The 25,301-nt window shown below is 35.5% G+C and overlaps 1 protein-coding gene across 10 annotated transcripts in view; it reads left to right on the forward strand.

Annotated features, from left to right (window-relative positions):
- ABI1 (abl interactor 1) overlaps positions 1-25,301 on the forward strand; it is a 105,149-nt gene that overhangs the window by 66,600 nt on the left and 13,248 nt on the right. For 3 of the 10 annotated variants that reach the window (XM_054592428.1, XM_054592381.1, XM_054592408.1), the window contains 6 exons: positions 3,859-4,035; positions 16,250-16,264; positions 16,983-17,083; positions 18,638-18,778; positions 21,271-21,371; positions 22,290-22,370. In XM_054592428.1, the coding sequence (XP_054448403.1) occupies positions 3,859-4,035; positions 16,250-16,264; positions 16,983-17,083; positions 18,638-18,778; positions 21,271-21,371; positions 22,290-22,370 (616 nt within the window). The remainder of the gene's footprint in view (positions 1-3,858; positions 4,036-16,249; positions 16,265-16,982; positions 17,084-18,637; positions 18,779-21,270; positions 21,372-22,289; positions 22,371-25,301) is intronic. The other 7 variants (XM_054592434.1, XM_054592375.1, XM_054592417.1 and 4 more) reach the window with 3 other exon arrangements.

Below are 25,301 nucleotides of genomic sequence, written 5' to 3' on the forward strand. Positions count from 1 at the left end.
AGTATATCATCTTTTATGTCTGAGTAGCATTCCATTGTAAACATGTACTACATCTTCTTTATCTAATCATCTATTGGACACTTCAGTTCTTCCCATGTCTTGGCCACTGTGAATAATGCTTAGGTGAACATAGGGGTGCATATATCTTTGAACTGTTTTTCTAAAGATCACCAAGGTTACACAGTGGAGAACAGATTGAAAGAGGCTAGAATGGATGCAAATGGATCAGTTAAACTGCTATTGCAATAACCACGTTGAGGGAATAAAGTGATGGAAGCAGAAGGAAACAAATTTTTATTATGTATGTATTTTCTTTTTTTAATAGAGGTATAATAATAGACGTATAACCTGTTAGTTTCAGGTGTACAACATAATGATTCAGTATTTGTATAAATTGTGAAGTGATCACCACAATAAGTCTACTTCTGTTCCATACATAATTTAAAAAGTTCTTATGATGAGAACTCTTAAAACTTACCCTCTTAGCAACTTTCAAATATGCAATACAATATTGTTAAGTAATAGTTTATATGTTATACATTATATCCTCATGACTTACCTATTTTATAACTGAATTTTGTGCCTTTTGACTCCCTTCACCTGTTTCAACCAACCCTTCCCTTCTGGCAACCACTAACCAGTTCTCTTTATGAGCTTATTTTTGTTCTTGTTGATACTTGTTTGTTTTTTAGATTCCACGTATGAGGTATGTCACACAGTATTTGACTTTCTCTCTTTGACTTACTTCACTTAGCATAATGCCCTCAAGGTCCATATGTGGTGTTACACATGGCAAGATTTTTTTTTTTTATGGCTGAATAGTATTCCATTGTGTGTGTTTCTTCATCCATTCATCCATTGATGGACATTTAGGTTGTTTCCCTATCTTGGCTATTGCAAATAGTGCTGCACTGAACATGGTCGGGGGGCGGGGTGCATATATATCTTTTTGAATTAGTGTTTTCTTTTTTTTTTTGATAATACCTTGAGATGGGTATCTTACAGGGCCATAAAATATTGAGTCCCTCCCTTTCCCAGAGTGATCGAATATGCTCATGTTTGTTTCGTCCCTTGGAGACTAGGAGAGCTTGACCAAACCCCTATTCATCTTTCTCATAAAAACATCCGAGGTTGGGGTGTAAGGAGGGTTTGGGAGAAAGCTGTTCTGTACCAGTAAACAAGGCGCATTGACTTTCATGTTGAGTGGTACTATAGCTCAATGCTGATCAGCCAGATAAACCCATGCTCTTTTTGGTCCACCCAAAGTCCTGTATTTTGCAGCAAGGTTATCATTACTGACATCGTCCATTTTTGTTTGGGAACACATTATTGAACATCTACAGCCACGTTGCTTTCCAATGTGGCCATGTTTGGTACATTTTGGCTGACTTGGGCTTGACCTGCAGTGGTATCATTATTTTTAGGAATCTACCTAATTTGGGCGATTTGCTGCTTCATTGTCAAAATAACATCTCTTTATTTCTTACTTGATTTCAACATAAGGATTTAGGGAAGTTTTCTAAGACTGGCAGGACTGAGAGAAAGAATTCATCTAGATTTCTTTGGGTGAGTTTCTCATTTTTCAGTAAATCACTTTCATCGTCATTTTCAACCCAATTCAGTACAGGGAGTTTGTCTTGGAAATTTCTGCAAGGGGGCCACAGCTCTCCTATAGCAGACAAGACACACTGCCAGGAAATGCTGATGCCTTTTACTCATTCAGTGTATTGAATGTTGACAGGATAGATTTCAGGAGGGGCTGAGCAATAAGATAGGCAGCTGTTGCCTTTCTTCTTTAACAAGCCTATGTGTCCTGCCCCAGATCTCCCAAACAAACTAGCCCAAGTTTTAAAAATTCTTCTTATTCTAATCACAGTGGTTGCAGTTTTCCTTCTTTCAGAGCCCATGTAGACACAGTTCTCTGCAGGGGAAAGAACCTTACATGCTCTGTTCTCTCTCCACCAGACAAATATTAGGACTAGTTGCTTACAGGGCAGACCTGCTGAGGCTGACTATCAGCTTGGTAGAGACCTGACTATCAATGGAACATTATTCAGTCTGCTGTCTTTGAACCTGTTTACTGGTCCTCCATGAAACTACCTCCTCAGTTCAGCCTCATTAACACATGATAAAGTGGAGGACCATTCATTGCTTAGTTGATCATACAGCTTGGTCAGCATGTTGACTTACAGTTGGGTGTGAGACAATACCAACCAACTGAGAATACCCATGGATTTCTCTCAATTTCTGTTAACTAGCCTCTCATCCTATTTCTAAAAAGCTTTGTCTCTGTCAGATTCCATCCTCATTGTCAGACCTGTCAGAAATTCTGAAGGGTTTGAGATTTCACCCTTCATGCAAGCTCACCAGTTAGCGTGCCACAATGTCATAGATACGATTAGAACACGTGAGACTCTTGGATTACACAAAGGACTTACACATTAATTGTGGCAACAGCAGTAGTCAGAGTGTCAGCATTTGTGCCAGTTAACCAGACCCAGTTTTTATAGAATTCTGCAAAGAGGGCTGAGTGATACTTCACTCTGAATTGGGCGTATTAAAAGAAAGGAACTCCCACCTTGGGGACCAGATCTGTTATAACAGGGCAATAAGCCTTCCTTATCTTTGCCCTGTGGGGGGGGGGGTAACATTATCTTTATTATACTGGACAGGAAATAAACCTGCATTTTTCTTTCCAAGGAGGCACTATCTTCTAAGGCTGTTTATATATAAATATCCAGAGCAAAAGGAATCAAGTGTCTTCTTTTGCAAAATGTGCAAAAGTGCTAAGCAGTCAAGGAGAGTTGTCTTTCTGTATCTTGGTTTGGATTTGGGAAAACATTTTTGATTACAGGTTCTTTCCCAGTCAGTTTTTAAAATTCTGGTGAAATAGAATATTAACTGAGCATTAATATTAAACTTTTTTTCTGACACTATTCATCCCCTTTATTTAGTTCATTCCACATCCTTGCTCTTTCTTCACCTAGACTACTGTAATTACCTAACTGGTCTCAATACCTTATAGTCTTGTTCTGTTTATCCTCAACAAAAAAGTGCCAGAGGAATCTTTAAAAACTCAGATCTGATAATGTCACTCAATTTAAATTTGTTACATGTCCCCCGTTACTATTAGGGCAAAGTTTAAATTGTTGAGAAGTTGTGTAATTAAATCTCTTGTGCTAACAACTATCCAGTTCTTAAATGTTACCAGGTAAATTAAAAAAAATTTTTTTTAAGCCATAAAGGCCAGTATTAGATAGGCTGTGATCTCTGCTCTTATCTTTTATTTTATACTGTTGTCTGCAACTTGCAGTTCTTTCTTCCTTGAATAATTTCCATATTTGCCTCTTACACTTCTATTCATTCTTAAAAACCTACCTCCTCTGTAAAGCTTTTCTGTGAATCCACCTCAGCCTAGTTGGTACCTTGCTCTGAACACCTTTAATTTCTTAACAAACTGTGCATGTGTCAGTGTTGCACTTACCTCATTGTATTCTAATTATTGATTTTTTTTCCCCCCCTGGTCTGCATTCTCACTACATAAAGTGTAAGCTACTCAGAGTGTGACCCCTTTCCCTTCCCAGAAACACCAAATCTTTAGAAAAGAAAATGGCTTTGGAATCAAATCCATTAATTTAGTTCCTGCTTTTAATTACCTTTAAGATATTCCCTGTTTTGAGCCATGAGGATGTTAATTTGCTTAATTTTGAAGGGAAAAATACAGTATTCACTGGAAAATAGACATGTGATGCATTCACATGGTCCAATCTATATATATGATCCAATGTATATGGACATCATATTTATTATTTACTATGCCTGATGATATTTTCTTGCATTGTTTATATTAAAATATAGACGGTGGACATTCATAAAGAGAAAGTGGCTAGAAGAGAGATTGGTATTTTGACAACAAATAAGAATACATCAAGAACTCACAAAATAATTGCACCTGCAAATATGGAGCGACCTGTAAGGTATATTCGGAAACCTATTGACTATACAGTTCTTGATGATGTGGGCCATGGTGTCAAGGTAAGCATTTTTATATTACATTAACCTAAAATACCTTATTTTATCCAGTAAATATTTTGGGTAGCAAAATACTAGTAAAGAAAATTTTCTTCAAGAATTAATACATTTTCTTGGCTAGTAACTAGCATTACAACTTTCATAGAACATTTATGTAATATTAGTTATGCGTTATACCAAACTTGGGGCAGAATTTTACCAGTTGAATAGGTTATATTCAGGGAGCTATTAAAACTTGAAATGATTATTCAGTAATTGAACCATTTGAATCCTAGACTAATATTATAATATTGTGTGGTGAATACCATGTCATGCTTTCACTACTGAATGAATATTTAAAAATAAAAATTTTACATGCTTTTCAGAACTGGCTTAGAAAATAATGTATAAATGCTTAAAACTTTTATTCCTAAATTTGTGTATATATTCGTGTGTCTGTGTAAGTGTAATTCCAGCAACCTAGAAGAAATAAAATTTATGGAGTTATTTTCTGTGCACCATCCCATATTCCTCCCCACTCCCCACCCCAACAAGCTTTTAGGAAGGAGATTGATTGTTGCCTATGTCCATTTCTTAGTATGGCAGAATTAATTGCTCTTGAAAGATACCTGTAGCCTATCAACTATTTTGGTATCTATGGAAGCGTTGGGAATGACCTGAATTCTTCAGCCAGCTCTGCTCAGGGTAAACTATTCCTCTGAAATTTGACCGTCCCTTTCCTAGAGTACCAATTTTTTATTTTATTCTTGGTCTTCAGAATATTTATAATCATTTTAAGGAGTCAGCCAGAATCTTGAAGCTTTTCTTAGATGGTTGATCTGACTGGACAGAGGTTTAGCTGGATCTGTTGCATTCTGAATTATCTAGGGTTCTTAGTCAGGAGTCCTTTATTCTGCTCTTCTCACAGACTATTAAACTCTCCTCTTTGCTGCCATGCTTAGAAGTTCCATGCAAAGTTGGGGCACTTAGCAAATGTAGGAGGAGGCTGTTTGTTTCTTGTATTTTTACCCAAGGCTGTGACTAGGGTTATGTAAGAGCTTAAATTCAAATTTAACTTAGTTTAGATTGATCTATAGGATTTGGACTGTGAGACTCTGGAAGAACTCTTTTTGTATTATTATGTGCCTTTGGATTGAAAATACGTATATACCTTGCTCATGCTCACCTACTCACTCCCTTATTCATTCACTTGCTCTTACTACTTCCTCTTTTGCTTAATCTTGATTTTTCTTTCTGCCAAAGAAATATACACTCAGGAAAAAAATTCTCTCACCATCTTAGAAGTGAATATCCTTTACTGTCTCTTCACTTATAATTGCACATAGTACTCAGCAGAGTATAAGATGAAAACACATTTTACAGTGAAATTTTGAGTGAGACTATTCAGTTATTTCATCATACATGCTTAAATGGGAAGTGTAATTGTTACCGGTACAGCAGTTAGCACCCTGCTGCCCACCACCACACTCTAGGCAAAAACTGCAGAGGAAGTGGTTTAGTGATAAAGGAAAGGAGTTTTTATGTGAAAGCAGTCACTTAGGCCTATCAAGTCACAGCTTTAATCACTTAAACCTATCAATTAAGGCACAGCTCTTAACACCTGGATTCTCCTGTCATTCCACCTGTTACTTTTTATCTTATTTCTATAGGATTAGTTTACAAACTAAAACAACATAAGATACAAAAGCTACACAATTTCGGAATAAGGGCAAGCTTCTGCCTCAGAGATTGTCCCCTTTAGAAAAAACAAAGAATAGCACTGCCAGTCTGCCAGGCCATTGCGACTCTAGGGTGAGCCTGGAGTTCCGTTCCATCCAAAATACCATCCTTTGGGAAATGCAGGCAGCTGCAGCACGACCACACAGGCATCCTTGAGGAGGAGAGCCTGAGGGCCAGAGGCTGGAGCCAGCCCTGTTCTGTACTGTCTGGACTGTTTACCATTGCCTCAGCAGACTCCTCCCATAGCCCCTCCCAGCCTCCCCCTAGTCATTTGATCAGATCTCTCTGTATCATAAACACAACATGATATACTGGAAGTACACAGATAGGAGTTTTGGCAATTTACTTTTTGTAAATAGAGAGTTTAGACTCAGGGTTCTCTTAAAGTTTGAAAAACTGTTGTAAAATATAATCACTTAAATTCACCATTTAAGCATTTTAAGTGTACAGTTCTGTGGCATTAAGTACATTCACATTGTTGTTCAGGCTGTTTTAAAATGTTTTTTTTTCTTTTTAATTATAGTTAACATACCGTATTTTATTAGTTTCACGTGTATACCCAAATGATTAAACATTATAAACTCGATAAATCTTGCACCCATCTGACACAATACATAGTTATTACAATTACAATATTATTGACTCTATTCTTTATGCAGTACTTTATATCTTCATGACTATTCTTGTGACTATCAATTTGTACTTCTTAAGCCCTTCACCTTTTCACCCATCCCCCTATCCCTGCCTCACATCTGTCTAGGGAAGCCATCAAAATGTTCTCTGTATCTGTGAGTCTGTTTCTGTTCTGCTTGTTCATTTATTTTGCTTTTTAGATTCAATTATTGATAGATGTGTATTTATTGCCATTTTATTGTTCAGTTTTTTTAAAATATTTTTTCTTCTTCTTAAAGAAGACCCTTTAACATTTTCTGTGATACTGGTTTGGTGGCGGTAAACTTCTTTAGCTTTTCCTTGTCTGGGTAGCTCTTTATATGTGATTCAATTCCTTGCTTTTTATCACTTTGAATATTTTTTGAAAGTACTTTCAGGCCTGCAAAGTTTCTGTTGTGAAATCAGATGACAGTCCTATGGCAGCTCCCTTGTAGGTAACTAATGCTTTTTCTCTTTCTTCTTTCAAGGTTCTGTCTTTGTCTTAACCTTTGGCATTTTCACTATGATGTTTCTTTGTGTGGGCCTCTTTGGGTTCATCTTGTTTGGGACTCTGTGCTCTTTCTGGACTTGTATGCCTTACTTCCTTCACTAGGTTAGGGAAGTTTTCTGTCACTTTCTCAAGTGAGTTTTTAGTTTCTTGCTCTCTATCTTCTCCTTCTGGCATCCTCATGATGTGAATGTTGGTATTTTTGGAGTTGTCCCAGATGTTCCTTACACTATCCTCATTTTTTTTGGATTCTTTGTTGTTGTTGTTCTGATTGGGTGTTTTTTGCTTCTTTATATTCCAAATTAATGTTTTGATCCTTGATTTCATCTATCTATTGATACCCTGTAAACTTTTTCTTTTCAGTTAGTATATGCTTCATACCTGATTCTTTTTTTTATAGTTTCCATGCCTTTTTTAATGCTAATAGAAAGCTCTCTATCTCCCTTTTCCCTAAGTTCATTTAGCATTCTTATAAACAGTGATTTGAACTCTGCAAAACATTGATTCCTTGTTCCAGTTTTGTTTAGTTCATTTTCTGGAATTTTGTTCTGTTGTTTCATTTGGGACATGTTTATTTGTCTCCTTATTTTGGCAGCCTTCCTGTGTTTGTTTCTATGTATTAGGTAGAGCTGCTATACCTCCCTGTCTTGGTAGAGTGGCTTACTGTAGTAGGTGCTCTGTAGGGTTCAGTGACATAGCCTCCCTGTTCTCCCTAGCTGGGCACTCTAGGTGTGCCTCTTGTGTGGGCTGTGCACACCCTCCTGTTGTGGTTGAGCCTTGATGGCTGTTGGCATGTTAGTGGCACCTCAGGGATTTCTTACAACCCAGGTAGATTGGCTGCAGGACTGGCTGCTACCACTGTGGAGGATCAGCTGTGCAAGGGCCAAAACCACAGAACAGGACTTGGTTCATTGGGGCTCTGGTGCCCCCTGAGCCTGCCCTGTGAGTGTGTGGCTTGTGGAGGTGGTTGGGTCATGCTTTGATGTGGTCTGAAACTTTCCACAGGGTATGTTGGTTCTGAGGTATCCTGGGAGGTACAGGCCAAGGTTAGTCACTACCTGTGTTCTGTTTGGAGCCACCCGATGTGAGCTACACAGCATTCTGCTGGTGGCTGCTACTTGTGCTGGTGTTGGAGGTGACCAGAAGAGGTCAGTCTGTGAATCAAGGCCAGCTGCCACTATTTCTGGGCCTGGGCCCACTTAGTGAAAGATGAGGAGCATGCTGAGGCCTGATGATGCTTATTTTGGCATTTTAGGAAGGTCTTAAGCATGAGCCAAGATGGGCCATTCATATGGAAAAGCCACTGGGAACAGCTTGGGTAGGCCCACAAGTTGGGTGGGGTGGGGTCTCGGAATCACTACAGCAGGGCTAACAGTGTTAGTCAGGCTGATGGAGTCTCAGATATGGCACCCACCTGCCAATTCCTTGTGGGAGAGGGCTCAGAAAAGGAACAATGGCCTCTGCCAGCACTTCTGTCTGGGAGAAAGCTGCCCCCCCGCCAGCTCTTGCCCTGATACCAGACAGTTCAGTTCTTCCCCGTATGTCCCTGGTGTCTTTCAAGCTGCTGCCTGAGTGCTGGAGCTCAGAGGGAGTGAGTCTGAGTAAGTCTGTGTGCGTCCTTTCAGAGGAGCACCTCAGTAACAAGCAGTGCTCTGTCTCACTCAGCTACAATCCCCACTGGGTTTTACAGCCAGAAGTTAAGGGGACATCTCTTCCTGGCACTGGAACCCTGGGCTTGAGTGCCTTAGGTGGGGCTGCAACCCCTTGCTCCTCTGGCAGTACCTCTGTAACCGAGATATCCCTCCTGTTGTTTTAACTGCCGCATGTGGTGCGGGACCAGCCTGTTAGGTGTCTCTGCTCTGCCTACCAGTTTGTATGTGGCCTGTTTTATATCCTTTGTTGTAGGACTTCCATTCAGGAGCTTCTGAATGATGGTTGTTCCATAGTGTAATTGTAATTTTGATGTGGTCATGAGAGGATGCCAGTACCACATTTTCTCATGCTGCCATCTTGATTGGAAGCCTTAGAATGTACTGTTGGCTGGGGTGAGAGGATGGATAGGAGGATACGCTGTCAGAGCAGTGTATTTTAGAAGCTGTTATGTGGCATATTTGTCCCTATTTTGTTTGTGTGTTATGCAACTGCAAACAAAATTATTTGTGCCTAATAGTCTCATTGTTGCTTTATTTTTCCAGCTTTCTGATTTTTTGTAAAAGATCATTGCTGGCTTAATTGAATAGCATATCTTATCTCTAAGGATAATAATGTTAGTCAAGTTTAATTTCTAAATCCAGGTGTGTTAAAAAACACCAAAGTTCTGGCATTTCCTAGAAATAATATACCTAAGGCAAAGTACTCATCTATTCCTGTTTTGGATGATGTCTTTAATACTGTCTTTGTCATCACCTGAAAAATGGTGGATATATTTAGAACAGCATATATTATGGGAAGAACTTGAAACCCTAAAAATTTAAATTTCTTTCTACAACCAGACCTTTTTTTAAGTGGCATAGTGCTAGTAGTTATGCCTTAGGACTGTACACATTATTTCATATTATTGATATATGTACATAAGTTCATATTATTTCATGTGTACATATTTTTAAATATATAGACTAGCCATGTTTCATAGAGTAGCCTTTAAGATCAAAGTAGCTTGTCTTCAATTTTGAATTTTGGCTAAACTGGTTTAGAAGAAAACATAGAAGTAAACCTGTAACTTCCTACGAGTGTTGGCCTGCTCAGATTTGGATTCATAAGTTACGAACAAGAGGGTTTCTGGACTCTATTTATTCCTTGGTTAAAATCTGGCTAAGCATATTGATTTTGTTCTTAGACATTGAGGTGTTAAGTCTTTTTCTGAATTTGAAACAACCATTTTTATTTTAATATTTGCAGTTTACCATTTTTTAAAAAGATTTTTTAAATTTATTTTTAGAGAGGGGAAAGGAGAGAGAAAGAGAGGGAGAGAAGCTTCAATATGTGGTTGCCTCTTGCACGCCCTCCACTGAGTATGTGGCCCGGACCCAAGCATATGCCCTAGACTGGGAGTTGAACTGACAACCCTTTGGTTCGCAGGCTGGCACTCAATCCACTGGACCATACCAGCCAGGGTGACAGTTTACCATTTTAAAAAATATTATAGTATTGTTCAAATAATGAATACTTATACTTGGGCATTTATTATCCATTAGTCTTAGGTCTTGTACACTTGATGTGTTAAAGTAAACTTACATATCATGTGGTACTTATTTTCACTTTATTTTTATTGTTGACACTATTATAGATGTCCTCATCTCCATCCACTGGCCTTCGCCTATCTCCACCCAGTCTCCAGTCCCCTTTCCTTCTGAATGCCCGTGCTGTGGTCTGTGGTCTGTGTCTGTGGGTTATGCATATATATTGTTTGGCTAATCCTTTCACCTTCTTTCCTCCAGTCCCCCCTCAGCGCTACTCCCCTGTGCCAGCTGTCAAGTCTGTTCCATGTGTCCATGCCTCTGTTTCTATTTTGTTCCTAAGTTTATATTGTTCATTAGATTCTACTATAAGTGAGATCATATGGTATTTGTCTTTCTCTGACTGGCTTGTTTCACCTAGCATAATAATCACCAGGTCCATCCATGCTATTGCAAAAGGTAAGAATTCCTTCTTTTTAAATGGCCGCTTAATATTCCATTGTGTAAATGTACTACAGCTTTTTTATCTGCTCATCTACTAATATGTACTTGGGCTGTTTCCAGATTTTGGCTATTGTAAATAACGCTGCTATGAACATATGGGTGCATATTTTTTATAATCAGGTGAATAATTGGCAAATGTTATTCCATACAGTGGTTTCCCTTTTTATTTTGTTGCTCTTTCCTTTTACAAGTTTTTTAGTTTGATGTAGTCCCATTTGTGTATTTTTTCCTTTGTTTCCCATGTTGTAGGAGACAAATTTGCAAAAATATTTCTATGAGTGATGCCTTAGATTTGACCTGCTATGTTTTATTATATGATTTTTATGGTTTTTTGACTTATGTTTAAGTCTTTTACCATTTTGACTTTATTTTTGTGTATGGTGTAAGTTGGTGGTCAGGTTTCATTTTTTCCATCTATTTGTCCAATTTTCTCAGCACCATTTATTGAAAAGACTGTCTTTACTCCATTGTATGCTCTTGCCTCCTTTGTCAAATATTAATTGATCATATAGGTATAGGTTGATTTCTGGGCTCTTTGTTCCCTTGCTCTTTATGCCTGTTCCAATGCCAGTACCAGGCTGTTTTGATTATAAAGGCCTTGTAGTATAGTTTGATATCAGGTATTATGATACCTTTAACTTTGTTCTTCTTTCTCAAGATTGCTGAGGCTATTTGGGGTCTTATTTGGTTCCATATACATTTTTGGAATATTTGTTCTACATCTGTGAAATATGTTATTGCTATTTTAATAGGGATTGCATTGAATCTATAGATTTCCTTGGATAGTGTAGATACTTTTATGATGTTAGTTTGTCCAATTCATGAACACAGTATATGCTTCCACTTGTTTGTATCTTCCTCAATTCTTCAATTTCTGTAGTTTTCTGAGTACAAGTCTTTTACCTCTTTGGTTAATCTATTCCTAAGCACCTTATTTTTTTTTGTTGCAATAGTATATAGGATTGTTTACTTAGCCTCTTTTCTGATAGTTCATTATTGGTATGTGAAAATGCCACTGTTTCCTGAGTACTGATTTTGCATCTTTCTGCTTTGTCAAATTCATTTATTAGGTCTAGCAGTTTTTTTGGTGGAGTCTTCAGGGTTTTTTTTTTATGTACAGTATCATTTCATCTGCAAATGATGACCGTTTTACTTTCTCCCTTCCAGTTCGTATGCTTTTAATTTCTTCTTCTTGTATGATTACTGTGGCTAGAACTTTCAGTTCTAAGTTGAACAGGAGTGGTAAAAGTGGACATTCCTGTCTTGTTCTTGATCTTAAGGGAAACAATTTTAAATTTTGCCCATTGAGTATGATGTTGGCTCTGGGTTTGTCATATATGGCCTTTATTATGTTGAGGTATGTTCCCTCTATTCCCACTTTGTTGAGAGTTTTTGTCATAAATGGGTGCTGGATTTTATCAAATGCTTTTTCATCATCTGTTGATATGATCATGTGATTTTTATTTTTCCTTTTGTGTGATGGGTCATGTTTATTAATTTGTGGATATTGTACCAACAGTGCATCCCCAGAATAAATCCCACTTGATTATGGTATATGATCTTTTTAGTGTATTGCTGGACCTGGTTTGCTAACATTTGAGGATTTTAGCACCTAAGTTCATCAGGATGTTGGCCTATGATTTTATCTTTTTGTCATGTCTTTATTTGGTTTTGGAATTAGGATAATGTTGACCTCATCAAATGAGTTTGGGAGTTGTCCTTCAATTGAAAATTTTGGAATTGTTTGAGCAGGAGAGGTGTTAGTTCTCTGAATGTTGGGTAAAATTCACCTGTGAAGCAGTGTAATTCAGAACTTTTATTTGGTGGGAGTTTTTTGATTATTGCTTCAATTATACTAGTTATAATCTATTCAGATTCTTTGATTCTTCTGATTCAGTTTTGGGAGATTGTATGTTTCTAGGAATTTATCTATTTTTTCCAGATAGTCTAATTTGTTGGCATATACTTACTCATAATATTCTCTTACAGTTCTTTATGTTTCTTTGGTGTCAGTTGTTACTTATCTTTTATTTATTTGGGTGTTTTCCCTTTTTTTTTCTTCATGAGTCTGGTTAAATGTTTATTACTCTTGTTTATCTTTTCAAAGAGCGAGCTTTTGGTTTCATTTTTTTTTTAATATTGTCTTTTTTTGACTTTATTTCGTTTATTTCTCCTCTGATCTTTATTATTTCCTTCTTTCAACTCACTTTGGGCTTTTTTTTAAAACCAGTTCCTTTAAGTGTAAATTTAGATTGTTCATTTGAAATTTTTCTTCTTTCTTGAGGTAGGCCTGTAATGCTACGAATTTCCCTCTTACTGTCACTGGATAGACAGTGGCTGGAGCAGATCTGCCTCAGGCCAGCCTTAGTGTATGAGTCCAGGTGATTTTGAGAATATGTTTGATTTTCATGTTTCAGTTTCCCCATTCCACTCACCCAGCAATTTACTTAGCGTACTATCCTCCCTCATTAGGGCTTCTTTTGCTGTATTCCATAGATTTTGCGGTATTGTGTCTCATTATCATTTGTTTCAAGGTAACTCTTGATTTCTTCCTTTATCTCATTGTTAATCCCCTCCACTGTTTAGTAACCTGTTATTCGGCCTCTATGACTTTATGTCTTTTTACGTTTTTTTCCTGTAGTTGATTCCTAATTTCATCCCATTATGGTCAGAGAAGATGGTTTGATACAATTTTAGTCTTCTTAAATTTATTGAGACTTACTTTGTGTTCTAACATGTGGTGTGTCCTATAACATGATCTATGAGCACTTGAAAAGATGTATGGTCTGCTGCCTTGGGGTGAATTTCTCAAAAGATATCAATTAAATCCATGTGATCTAGTTTGTCATTTAAGGCCACCTTTTTCTTGTTGATATTCTGCCTGGTAGATCTATCCATTGATGTCAATGGGGTGTTAAAATCCCCTACTATGAGTGTGTTATTGTTAGTCTTTCCGTTTATGCCATCAAGATTTGCTTTACATTTTTAGGTACTGCTATGTAGGCTGCATAAATGTTTACCAGAGTTATATCCCCTTGCTGGATTGTCTGTTTATCATTATGTACATAATGGTATCATTATGTACTGTCCTTTTTGTCTTTACTATAACTTTTGTTTTGAAGTCTGTTTTGTCAGGTACAAGTGTTTGTACCCCGGTTGTTTTTTTTTTTTTTAATTTTCATTTTCCTGGATTATCTTTTTCCATCTCTTTACTCTTTGTGTGTATCTTTATTTCTGAGGTTGGTCTCTTGTAGACAGCATGTATGTGGGTCTTGCTTTCTTTTCCATTCAGCTATCATATGTCTTTTTTTTGTTGTTTGTTTGTTTAATTTTCACCCAAAGACATGCTATTGATTTTAGAGGGAAGGGATAGGAGGGAGACAGAGAGGAAGAGAAACATCAATGTAAGGCATAAACAACGATGTGAGAGAGAAACATATCAGTTGACTGTCATATATGTCCCAACTGGGTTCCGAGCCTGCAACCTAGGCATGTGTCCTGACCTGGAATCGAGCCCATGACCTTTTGGTTTATGGGACAACCCTCCAACCAATAGCAACACCAGCCAGAGCCACCTACCTATGTCTTTTGATAGAAACATTCTAGCCATTTACCTTTAAAGTGATTAATGATAGGTATGTACTTACTGCCATTTTATTCTTTTAACTCTGTTCCTTTTTTGTTTTTTTTAATGTTTTGTTGTTTTCTTCTACTTAAAGCAGTCATTTTAACATTTCTTTTAAAACTTGTTTATTCTAACAGACTCATTTAGCTTTTTCTTATCTGGGAAGCTCTTTATTTCTTTTTCAATTTTAAGTAATAGCCTTCCTGGATAAAGTAGTCTTGGTTGTAGGTCCTAGCACTTTGTAGGACCTACAAAGTTGTAGGTCCTTATCACTTTGAATATTTCATGCCAATCTCTTCTGGCCTGAAATGTCTCTGTTGAGAAATCAGCTGACAGTCCAATGGGAGCTCTCTTGTAGAGAGCTGCTTTTAAGATTCTTTGTATTTAATTTTTGCCATTTTTATTATGATGTGTCTTTGTGTGGGCCTCTGTGAGTTAATCTTGTTTTGGACTATCTATGCTTCTTGGTCGTATGTGATGTCTTTCTTCATCAGGTTAGGGAAGTTTTCAGTCATTATTTCTTCAGTTAGGTTCTCAATATCTTTCTCTCTCTTTTCCTTTTGGTACCCCTATGATGTTGATGTTGATACACTTTATGTTCCAAAATCCCTTAAACTTTCCTTATTAAAATTTTTTTTTGGTGTGCTCTGATTGGGTGATTTTTTTTTCTACTTTGTCTTCTAAGTCACTGATTTGATCCTCTGCTTTGTCTACCGTACTCTTTATTCCTCCTGGTGTATTCTTTTTATTTAATTGTATTTTTTCTATTATCATTTACCTTCCAGTGTATTCTTGATGTTAGATATGGTATTCTTCATTTCCCACTAGTTTTTTTTTCTAACATGGTTTCTAAGTCGCTTTTCATGCTGCTGTAGTTCTAAGTTTCTGAAGCATCCTTATAAACCATTACTTTGAAATCCCTATCTGATAAATTGTTTGCTTCCATTTCATTTAGCTCTTTTCTTGGAGATTTCTTCTGTTCTTTCATTTAAGGCCTGTTTCTTTGTCTTCTGATTTTGGCTGCCTCTTTTTGTTTGTTTTTATGCATTACATAGACCTGCTATGACTCCCCAGTCTTTGTGGGGTGGTCTTATGTAGTAAGTACCCTGTGTGACTTGATGGTTCAGTCTCCTTGATCTCCTAAGCTGGGTGATGTAGGAATGTCCCATTTGTGGGTTATTTGGGACCTCCTGTTTAATTGAACCTTGATTGCTCTTGTCCATTTGTGGGTGGGGTTGATTCTCAGGCTAGCTGACTGTGAGGCTCAACCCCAACCATGGTGTACAAGCTGCAGTGCAGATGCAATGTCTAGGTGGCTTCTTCTGTAAATCCTTGGTTATAAGACTCCTCTTTAGCTAGTCTTGTATGGTTATTCTGGTGATAGTTTTTTAATTTAGTTGTATTTCTGGCTCGGTCCTGGGAGGAGGTGAGTGTAAGATCCACCTACTCTACTACCACCTTCGAAGACCACACTTAACAATTTTTAGGAAAAATCTTTTCTGGTGTTTCTGGGGTAATTTCCACCCTTTAATCAAGTTTTTGTCTTCTATCACTTTCTCTCACTGTTCAAAGAGTCACTAAAGAAGTACTTCCTTAATTGCATGATGATGTGTTACTAAACATAGTGTAGACTCAAACTGGATTTTGCTTGCTTATTTCTACTCTACGTATTCTAATTCCTAATTTGAAGGAAAATCTTTATCGGTATTTGTTTTTAAATCAAAGTTTATCTTCTGTTGATTCAGTTGGATTAGTTCCGTAGGAAAATACAGAATTAAGAAATTATTGGGCCTGCATGAGATTGGCATGAATAAACAGTTGTTTCCTTATGAATATATTGTTTTAAAAAATATGATACACATGAATATTAACTAGCTGACTATGGATATTTTCTTTACAAAATACTTGAAATAATGGCTAAGTAAAAGCTTATTAACCTGAATTGAATAACTGTAAATATAAACCTGTCCTATTAGACATAACTTATTTAGAATTAATTTCTACTTTTTCCCCCCTTTTTTTGCCTACGTAAAGTGGCTAAAAGCCAAGGTAAGAGATATTACTTATCACTTGATCCACAGTATTACCCTATATTGATAGAGGCTGCAGAGCCACTAAAATTTGAAACTCTTCCTGTGTCTGTCTGCTTTTTCCCCATAGGATTTATGTAGATTAAATATACTCAAACTCAGTACAAATCAGCTACATTTAGCTTGGATGTGTTAATATATCAAAGATATATTGACATCTGCATTTATATAGGAACATTAATTTTGCTAACATTTATTGCTTCGCTTATTTTTTGATAGTTGCCTTGCTTTTATAGACTTACAGTTAGGAGGTTTCCCAGACATCACATATGACTTTGTTACTAAGATAAAGATGATTTTTCAGATGAATATTTTAGCAAGTTGACATTGAGATCTGTAGTTAAATTCATGCACACATTTCAAAAATTTTGGGAAACTTAGTATTTGAATGCAGATACATTTGATCTCAGTAAACATGTTTAACAATAATATATAAAATCCAATAATCTCACCTGTATTTTGCCATAAATTAGAGTGAATTAGAAAAGCCAAGTGCAAGAGGTTTCTTTACTTATAAAATGTAGAACCAAAGTCTGTTGTTAAAATTGTCTGGGAATCCTTACTTCACATCCTGATATTAAAAAACAACAACAACAACAATAATACATGGTGTCAAAACACGAAGAGAACACTTTGATATAAAAATAAAAGCTCTTTTTTTTTTTAATGCATTTTAGCATGGAAATAATCAGCCTGCACGAACTGGCACACTGTCAAGAACAAATCCTCCTACTCAGAAACCACCAAGTCCTCCCATGTCAGGCCGGGGAACATTGGGGTAAGAATTCAACTACATTTTACAAGAAAATTCATATGCTAAAGAAGAGATGATTTTGTGATTAGGTAAATGTATGGATTCTTGCTATAAGACCCTCTCAGTGTGACATTCATTACCTTTTACAATTAATTTTGCTGCTGCTTATTTTTTTTTAAGAGAATCTGAAATGAATCTACTTGTTTTACAGTATTCTCTGTAGGAGTCTATAATAGATATTCTTTTGTATATACAGAAATGAGCATTATTTATTTATCTTTTAATTCTTTCTTTTTTAAATACAAATTTGACTTATTTCAACTGAAGTGACCAATGTATTCCATATGGTGCTTTCACATGTATTTACAATATTTATATTGCAGAACTTTGAATAAGTGGTCTATTTTGTGTAGTTCGGCTTGGTAACCTGCAGCTTTTCTTTTTCTTCTATTTTCATCTAAGACTTAGGGGCTCTTTACCTGGAATACTTCTAACTGTGCTTGTGCTTGTAATCTTAGGGGCCTTCATACTTGAGTAGCTTTGTGGGAAGGCCAGTTGGAGAAGCAAAAAAGATAACAGTTGGCTTCTTCCTTCTCAGTTCTCAATGCAATAAAAATATTGAATAATTGGTAAGCCATTTCTGAAAGACTGTTCACCTTAACATAGGAAATAATATATTAGAGCTCTTTCTAGTGGAGGTCTGGGGAGTGATTATTTTATAGTAATAGGGATCAATAGTAAACTTTTTCTTTATAGACTTAGTTTTTTTTTTTCATTCTATGAAGCCCTTCCCCTGAAAACACATACGAAGTTATTAAATAGAAAGGTTAATTTAAAATCATTCGGGATATTAAATGGCATTACATCTAGGATCCACATGTATTGTACTTGCCCATTGTCCATATATTTCCATATTGAGGTAGCAGTAAATTGCAGAGGACATATTTAGCTTCCCTAATGTGTAAGGACAGTGGTTTGTGGGTGACCGAACTGGGAATAATGTATATTTCAAAGTTTGATACTGTTGAGCATTTCAAGAATTATAACTATTACTTTTAGAAATAGGGTTAGAGCTTTTTATTTTTTAATTTTAAAAAAGATTTTATTTATTTTCAGAGAGAGGGGAACGGAGGGAGAAAGAGTGGGAGAGAAACATCGATGTGTGAGAGAAACATCGCTCTGTTGCCTCTTGCACGTCCCCAACTGAGGGGTGGGGGACCCTGGCCTGCAAGTTAGGCATGTGCCCTGACCAGGAATCGAACCAGCAGTCTTTTGGTTCACGGGCTGGCGCTTAATCTACTGAACCACATCGGCCAGGGCAGAAATAGGGTTAGAACTTTTAAATTACCTTTTCTATGCTGTTCCTCAGAAAAGGTAACATTTTTAGTTTTTGCATAAAGTAACAAAATTCATGTACTCCATTTAAGAATTGTTTAAACAAACTTTATTATTAAAATTTTTTAAAAAAACTTGTGTTGTAGTTGGTTTCAAAGGGACAATCACAAATTTTTTGGGGGGCGGTAAGCAACACCAATTCATCTTTCTTTTTCATTATTCCTTTCTCCAATGCTTCTTTAGACGGAATACTCCTTACAAAACCCTGGAACCCGTTAAGCCTCCAACAGTTCCTAATGACTACATGACGAGTCCTGCTAGGCTTGGAAGTCAGCATAGCCCAGGCAGGACAGCTTCTTTAAATCAGAGACCAAGGACACACAGGTAACCATTCAGGTTGAGCTTTTGAACATTTGAGTCTGAGGGTTATTAATTGGACCCAAACTCTATACCATTGTTGAGTAAAGTACTATAATGTTAACACAGAATGTAAAAGTTGAGGAAATAATATTGTATATGTTTCTGTTAAAACTTCTGGCTTTTAGATTTTTAAATATATATATTGATACTATAAGCAGATGGCTCCTGTTTCTTCCTTTTGTCAGAGGTAGAGATGTATATTTGGATATAGGCTAAATAATTTTTTTTAAAAGTCTTTTTAAAAAAAATGAAAGTAAACTGCTCTTATATTTTTGGATAAGATGTTAAATATCAGAAATTATACAACATAATTTAAACTTTAAGAGGTTGGAAGAAAGAAGACCTAGCTTAGATCTGAGGAAGAATTAATTAAGAGACTTGATATTCTGTAGAATGTTCTTATATAAAATGTTTTTTAAAACTTCTAGAAATCAGCTACCCAGTAGATTTTTAAAAACTTGGTGTTGGAGCACAACATATATTTAGAAAAGTATGCACTGAATTGAGTACATAACTTAATGAATTAATGCAAATTGTATACCCTCATGTAACCATCACCTAGGTCAGAAAAAGAAACATTACCATCACCCCTAAGTCCCCCTCGGGCCCTTTCCCAATTATTACCTCTACATTCTCCCCCCAGTAGTAGCCACCCCATTTTTGGGTACTTTTATAAAGCCAGACAAATTTATTGTATAACTTAATTTGTTTTATTTTTCAATTGTACCTCTCATTAATAACTTGGGTAAGAACCTCTCCTTACCTTAACTTTTGGGTTGATATATTAAAGTTAGAACTTAGCAGAATTATTTTTTGGGTTTCAACTAAATAGGGTATCAGGCTCTTGGATACTATGTAATTGGCATTTGTTGTTATTGCTGCTGTTGTAAATAAATTCTTATATTGATGTCTCCACTCACTGTATCAGGTTAAGTTCAGTGAGGACCAAATGGTTCTTTTTTATGTTTGTTACTGAATTATTCCATTAAACCATGGTTTTTCTCTATAGTTTAATCATATTCAACAACCAGTTATTAAGAGTTACTTTAGATACTAGGGATACACCAGTAAAATTTAGTTCTTATTTTTAGCAGCTCATTTTGTTAGAACAGAGAGCAACAAACTTTTATAAAGGACCACATTGTCAATATTTTAAGGTTTGTGGGCCATGTGGTCTCTGTTGCAGTTACTCAGTTTCTCGTCATAGCATGAATGCAGCTAGTGACAATACCTAAATTATCGAGTAATATTTTATATATGGTAGTGAAATTTGACTTTCATATAATTTTAATGTATCATAAAATACCCCTCTTTTAATTTTTTTCAACTAGTTAAAAATGTAAAAAATGTTCTCAGCTTACAGGTCATGAAAAAGCAGATGAGTCAGATTTTTCTTGTGCTCATTTGCCAATCCCCAAGTTAGAAAAAAGCCAGTAATTGTAGAAGAGGATAATAAGTGCAGAAATATTCATATCTGTGATGGCACATATCTGATGGCACACAGCAAGAGCACCCATCTTGAAGGACTTAAGGGAGGCCTTTACATTGAAGTTATTTTTGTAATGAAAACAACTTTCTGTTTTTCTTTCATTAACATATGATGATATAATTATAGGCTGGTCACATTGGAGAAAAAATTTTATCTAGGCAATACAAGTCTTTGCCCTGTTGAGTTTTTTTCTGAGCCTATTAAGCGAATGATACTGATTTTAAAATATAATATGGAAACTAAGGCAACATATGCACACATGTACATTTGCATAGATGTACATGCACACGTTACTTATTAAACACAACTATGTAGTGTGAGGTCTTATACCTAAAGGGATAGGGAATCTGTAGTAATTCGAATAGTAGGGAATTAAAGTTTAACAGCAATGACTATTCTAGAATGCCTCATACTGAAACTTCACTACTGCTGTTTTTGTTGTTGTTTTGCTCATTTTCCAGAAAACTTCCTGTTTCATCACCACTCTTTGAGATGAGTGGAGGTTGTATACTAATTCCAGACTAAAACTGGTTAACCTTTTATTTAATTTTTATATCATCTTACGCATTTTCTTTTGTGGCATCCATCACAGTTTTTTAATGTCTTAGGTTCCCATTCTGACAACGTGGCTATGTCTGCCGTATTCATGGCTGTTCATAGTGGGTTTTAAATAAACCCTGTTGCCTTATTCCATTACAAGATTTCATTGGTCATTCATTTCTCAGTAGGATGATCTCGTCTGATAGTTCTGAGCATTATGTTAAGATTATATTGGTTTCCAATAGATGTGTAGAGTGAAACACAAGAACCACCTCAAGTATTAGGATTAAAATTTGCATTTAACAGTTTAAAAAATTTTTCTGTATATATATCATTAAAGGGAGTAGCTAGTGGCTTTGAATTACTCTAATTTTTTTGGGATAAATCACTAGAATTGCTTTTTTCATGATTTTTCTTTTCTTTGCAGTGGAAGTAGTGGGGGAAGTGGAAGTCGAGAAAACAGTGGAAGCAGCAGTATTGGCATTCCCATTGCCGTGCCTACACCTTCACCACCCACTATTGGACCAGGTATATTATTTATCAATCTATTTTAATATGTGTTAGTATTTCTATGAGCTTCATTATGGAAGCCTGAAATAATTTAGTTATTAGATCAAATTACTTATTTATGTGATTGTTGCTAGAACATAAACACTAACACCAAATTTAAAAACATTTTTAGGTTGGTATTCACACAGTTTTGAGGGTTTTGTTTTTTTTTTTAAACCAGCTGTTCCTCCTTACAGATGAAGCATATTGAATAGCTTTATTAAGTAACTTTTTGGCTATTTTGCTTTAGAAATACTTGCCTTGGACATAATCAAGAATGATGTTTATTATTTCAAGAGCAAAACAATATTATTGATACTCCAACTACAGAATTAGTGTCTGTAATGTGAATTATGTATTAATGAGTTCTGATGTTGCCTTGTAGGGTAGTAGCTCAACTCATGTTAGTTTGTTCTGTGACTTTACTATATCTATGTATGGTATTCAATACTTATTTCAGTAAAATACAATGAATATAAAACCAGATTAAAAAGGAAAAGTTCTTTTACCTTTTAGATTATATAAAAACTTAAGGAACCATGGCAGAACATTAAATCAGTCCCTTGAGTTTTAGTAAATGAAATGAAGACTTTGTAGTGTTAAAAGTACTACACTAAGAATGATAATCAGTACTGTTAGGCAATATTTTTAGCTTCTCAAAGATGTTGAAAAGAGAAAAAACAATTCACAAAAACAGGGATATTTCATAGCTAATGCAAGTGTGAACTCAATGACCTCTTTACCTAGTAGAATTCTTAATGTATTTGAACATGCTTTACATATGGGTGTCTCTCTCTTTTTTTTTCCTTCTTTCCAAAACATTGTACTTTCTTACTGTTTCAGAATGTTTAGTTCTCTTTCTTGCACTCTGACCTGAATTATAAACTATTTTATTAGAAAACATTTCTGTCCCTCCTCCTTCTGGAGCTCCACCAGCACCACCTCTTCCACCACTTCTCCCAGGGAACACTGTGATAGGTGAGACTGCATAACAATTGGAGTGATTTAACTTACTTTGCATAATTTATAATAAACTCCTCTGTTAGACTGCTAGTTTTTGTAGTTATTAGGTTGTCAGTGGTAATACAAAGTGTTAAATCTAATATACACTAATTTCTTCTGGTGAAAGGCCTCTGAAGTTACACAGAAAACAAATATAAAATAACATTCTCTGTAATATGAAATGTTTCTATGCTTAATTTGTAACCAATTTAATGTGGTTTATATTTGTTGTTTAGATTTTTCTAGGAAAATTGTAGCAGTGATTGTTCAAAAAATTTTTAAAAATTAGTAATCTTTTTTAAAATGGAACTTGATTTGGAACTCCCTGGTATATACAACAGTCAAAGTATTAGAGTGAAGGTGGGGGAGAGGAGGAGGAAAAACGGAAAAGAAAATGCAGTGGTATGGGGGGGCCTTGAGGCTTTCTGTGGATCACAATTTGAAAAACGGGTATAGCCCAGCACTTAAGGCATCTGAAGATACCATGTTATATATTTTTTAGTAAAATACATTTAAATTTTACCCAAGTTGAGTGTGACTTGATTGAGTATATAAGGAATTCCAAATATAGACCCAATAGAGATTCTCTATTTAAAAAAAATACCATTCAGCCTAGAAATATACAGTATCAATAATCTGAGTAGAAATGGATAATGAGTTTCAAATAATGAGAGCTGAGTTTCATTATTGTACACTAAAGCCATCTAACAACATTAGCAACATCTTTTCAAAATATTTGCACTTGTACTCAAAGGAAAAGGGGAAAAGGAGGTAATAAAAAGATCCTAATAATAGAAATGGTTGACAGAAAGTGTGTGTGAAAAAAAAAAATTCCCTCAACCTAATTGATAATCATAAAAATGAACATTAAAACCACAATGATGTACTATTTTTTACCCACCACATAGTTAAAAATGGAGAAGTCCCATAGTACCAGATGTTGTTGAGGGTGGTACAGTAACATGAAAGTACAGTATTTTGCCGTGTATAATGGGTACTTTTTTGCCCAAATTTTTGAGGGGAAAAGTGAGGATGTGCATTATACATGGGTGTAATGATTATATACCATGGGTATAATAATCCTGTGTATAATGCATACAAAAATGTAGATGCTTATTATACAGAGCAAAATATGGTACATTGCTGGTTGACAAGTTGCTATACACACTTTGGAAAGTAATTTGTTAGCTAGTCAAGTCGAATGAGTTTCTACCTTAGATTTATCAATTTCATTTCTAGATATTTATCCTAGAGTACTGGTTCTCAAAATAGGATTATGGGACTTCTAAGGGTTGCCATTATCCTTTCATGGAGTTTCTGAGGTTTGTTTGCCTTTTTCGTTCTCATTCTTGTACTGAGGAATTTTCCAGAGGCTGTATGATGTATGATAAAATTATTGCTTTGACAGCTAATGGAATGTTTGTGTATTCATGTATTTAAAAGCTCTATCAGTTTTAATTTCTATTACTTATTATTATAACCCACCTCTAAAAGCTTTATTCTTTAGATATTCTTTAATTTTAAAGAGGGAACCTTAAGGCCATGATGTTTAAGTCAGTGTCCTAAAGCGGTAGCTTTTGGAGAGTGAACCCCCCAGAACAACAGTGTCATCATTGTGGGGAAATTAGTTAGAAATGTGAATTCTCGGGTCCCATTCTAGACTTAGTCAGAAACTCTGAGGACTGGAGGCCAGCAGTCTGCAGTATAACAAGCACTCAAGGTGCAATTCTGATGAACACTGAAGCTTGAGAACCACTGTTGTAGAGAAATTCCATATTTAGGAATGTTCATAGTAGTAGTATTAATAATAGTAAAACTCTGGATATAGCCGAAATGTCTAATAATAGAATGGATAAATTGTGGCATGTTTACATGTAAATGTAGCAATAAAAATGAATGACATATTGATACACTTACCAACATGGATGAATCTTAAAAAAGTAGTATCAAAAGAAATAGCAAGCCAACAGAACACAATCATTTTATTACAAAAATTTGTAAATTTGCAAAATCTGGTAATTGTTTAAGATTATATATCTTTTTTTTTAAAGCTATATATAGTAAAGAAAGAATGTTTAACACTTACCTTTTGGAGTTTGGGATCTAGAAGAGGGCATACCAGAAAATGTCAGCGATGCTGGTAATACTTATTTCTGGGAGCAGGAAATTTATGTTATTTTTAAGAAATTATATTTATTTATATAAATATATGTAATCATTACATATAATTATAGAATAGCATATAATCATATGCATATATGCATGATTTATACAACATATAAAACATATATCAATGATACACCCTTTGGTATTATGGTTTATTTTATTTAAAAATATTAAAATAAATTCTAAAATAGACATATCTTGGAACTGCTGAATAGTTGATTTTGGATTTTAAATCACCAAGAAAAAGCACTTGAATTCATACACTTTTTATACAGGTCAGAGAAATATAAAAATCATTTTAGAGAGATTTGTATTTAAAATGGTTACAGGTTACTTCTTAGCTTTCTAGAAAACCTAGCTGTCCAAAGTTACTCATGAAAACTTTTTGAATAGACTAGTATTTTAAAAATGTATTTCTATTTAGAAAATAAGCATGTGGATGATTCAAATAATTAGTGACTGCCTGTGGCTTGGGAGCTCCAAAATGTTAAATATTAGCACTTCTTTTAATGAACAACCTCTGCTGTACAGTTTTATCTAATAACTTTTATGACTTCTAGGGGAGGTTAAATTAGACAACTAAAGGAAAATAAACTAGGATGCTGTCTTTTTATTTCATCATGGTTAGATGTTTGAATTGGGCACAGATGATACTATTAATCCCAGAGTAACCTTTGGAAAGTATAGTTAACTTTAGAGGCTTTGAACTTTATTAACCTTTTAAGTATTAAACTTCTGAAA

Source organism: Pteronotus mesoamericanus, unplaced genomic scaffold, assembly GCF_021234165.1.
Source record: "Pteronotus mesoamericanus isolate MK-2021 breed Mesoamerican mustached bat unplaced genomic scaffold, CSHL_Meso_final contig_130, whole genome shotgun sequence".
Lineage (NCBI taxonomy): Eukaryota > Metazoa > Chordata > Mammalia > Chiroptera > Mormoopidae > Pteronotus > Pteronotus mesoamericanus.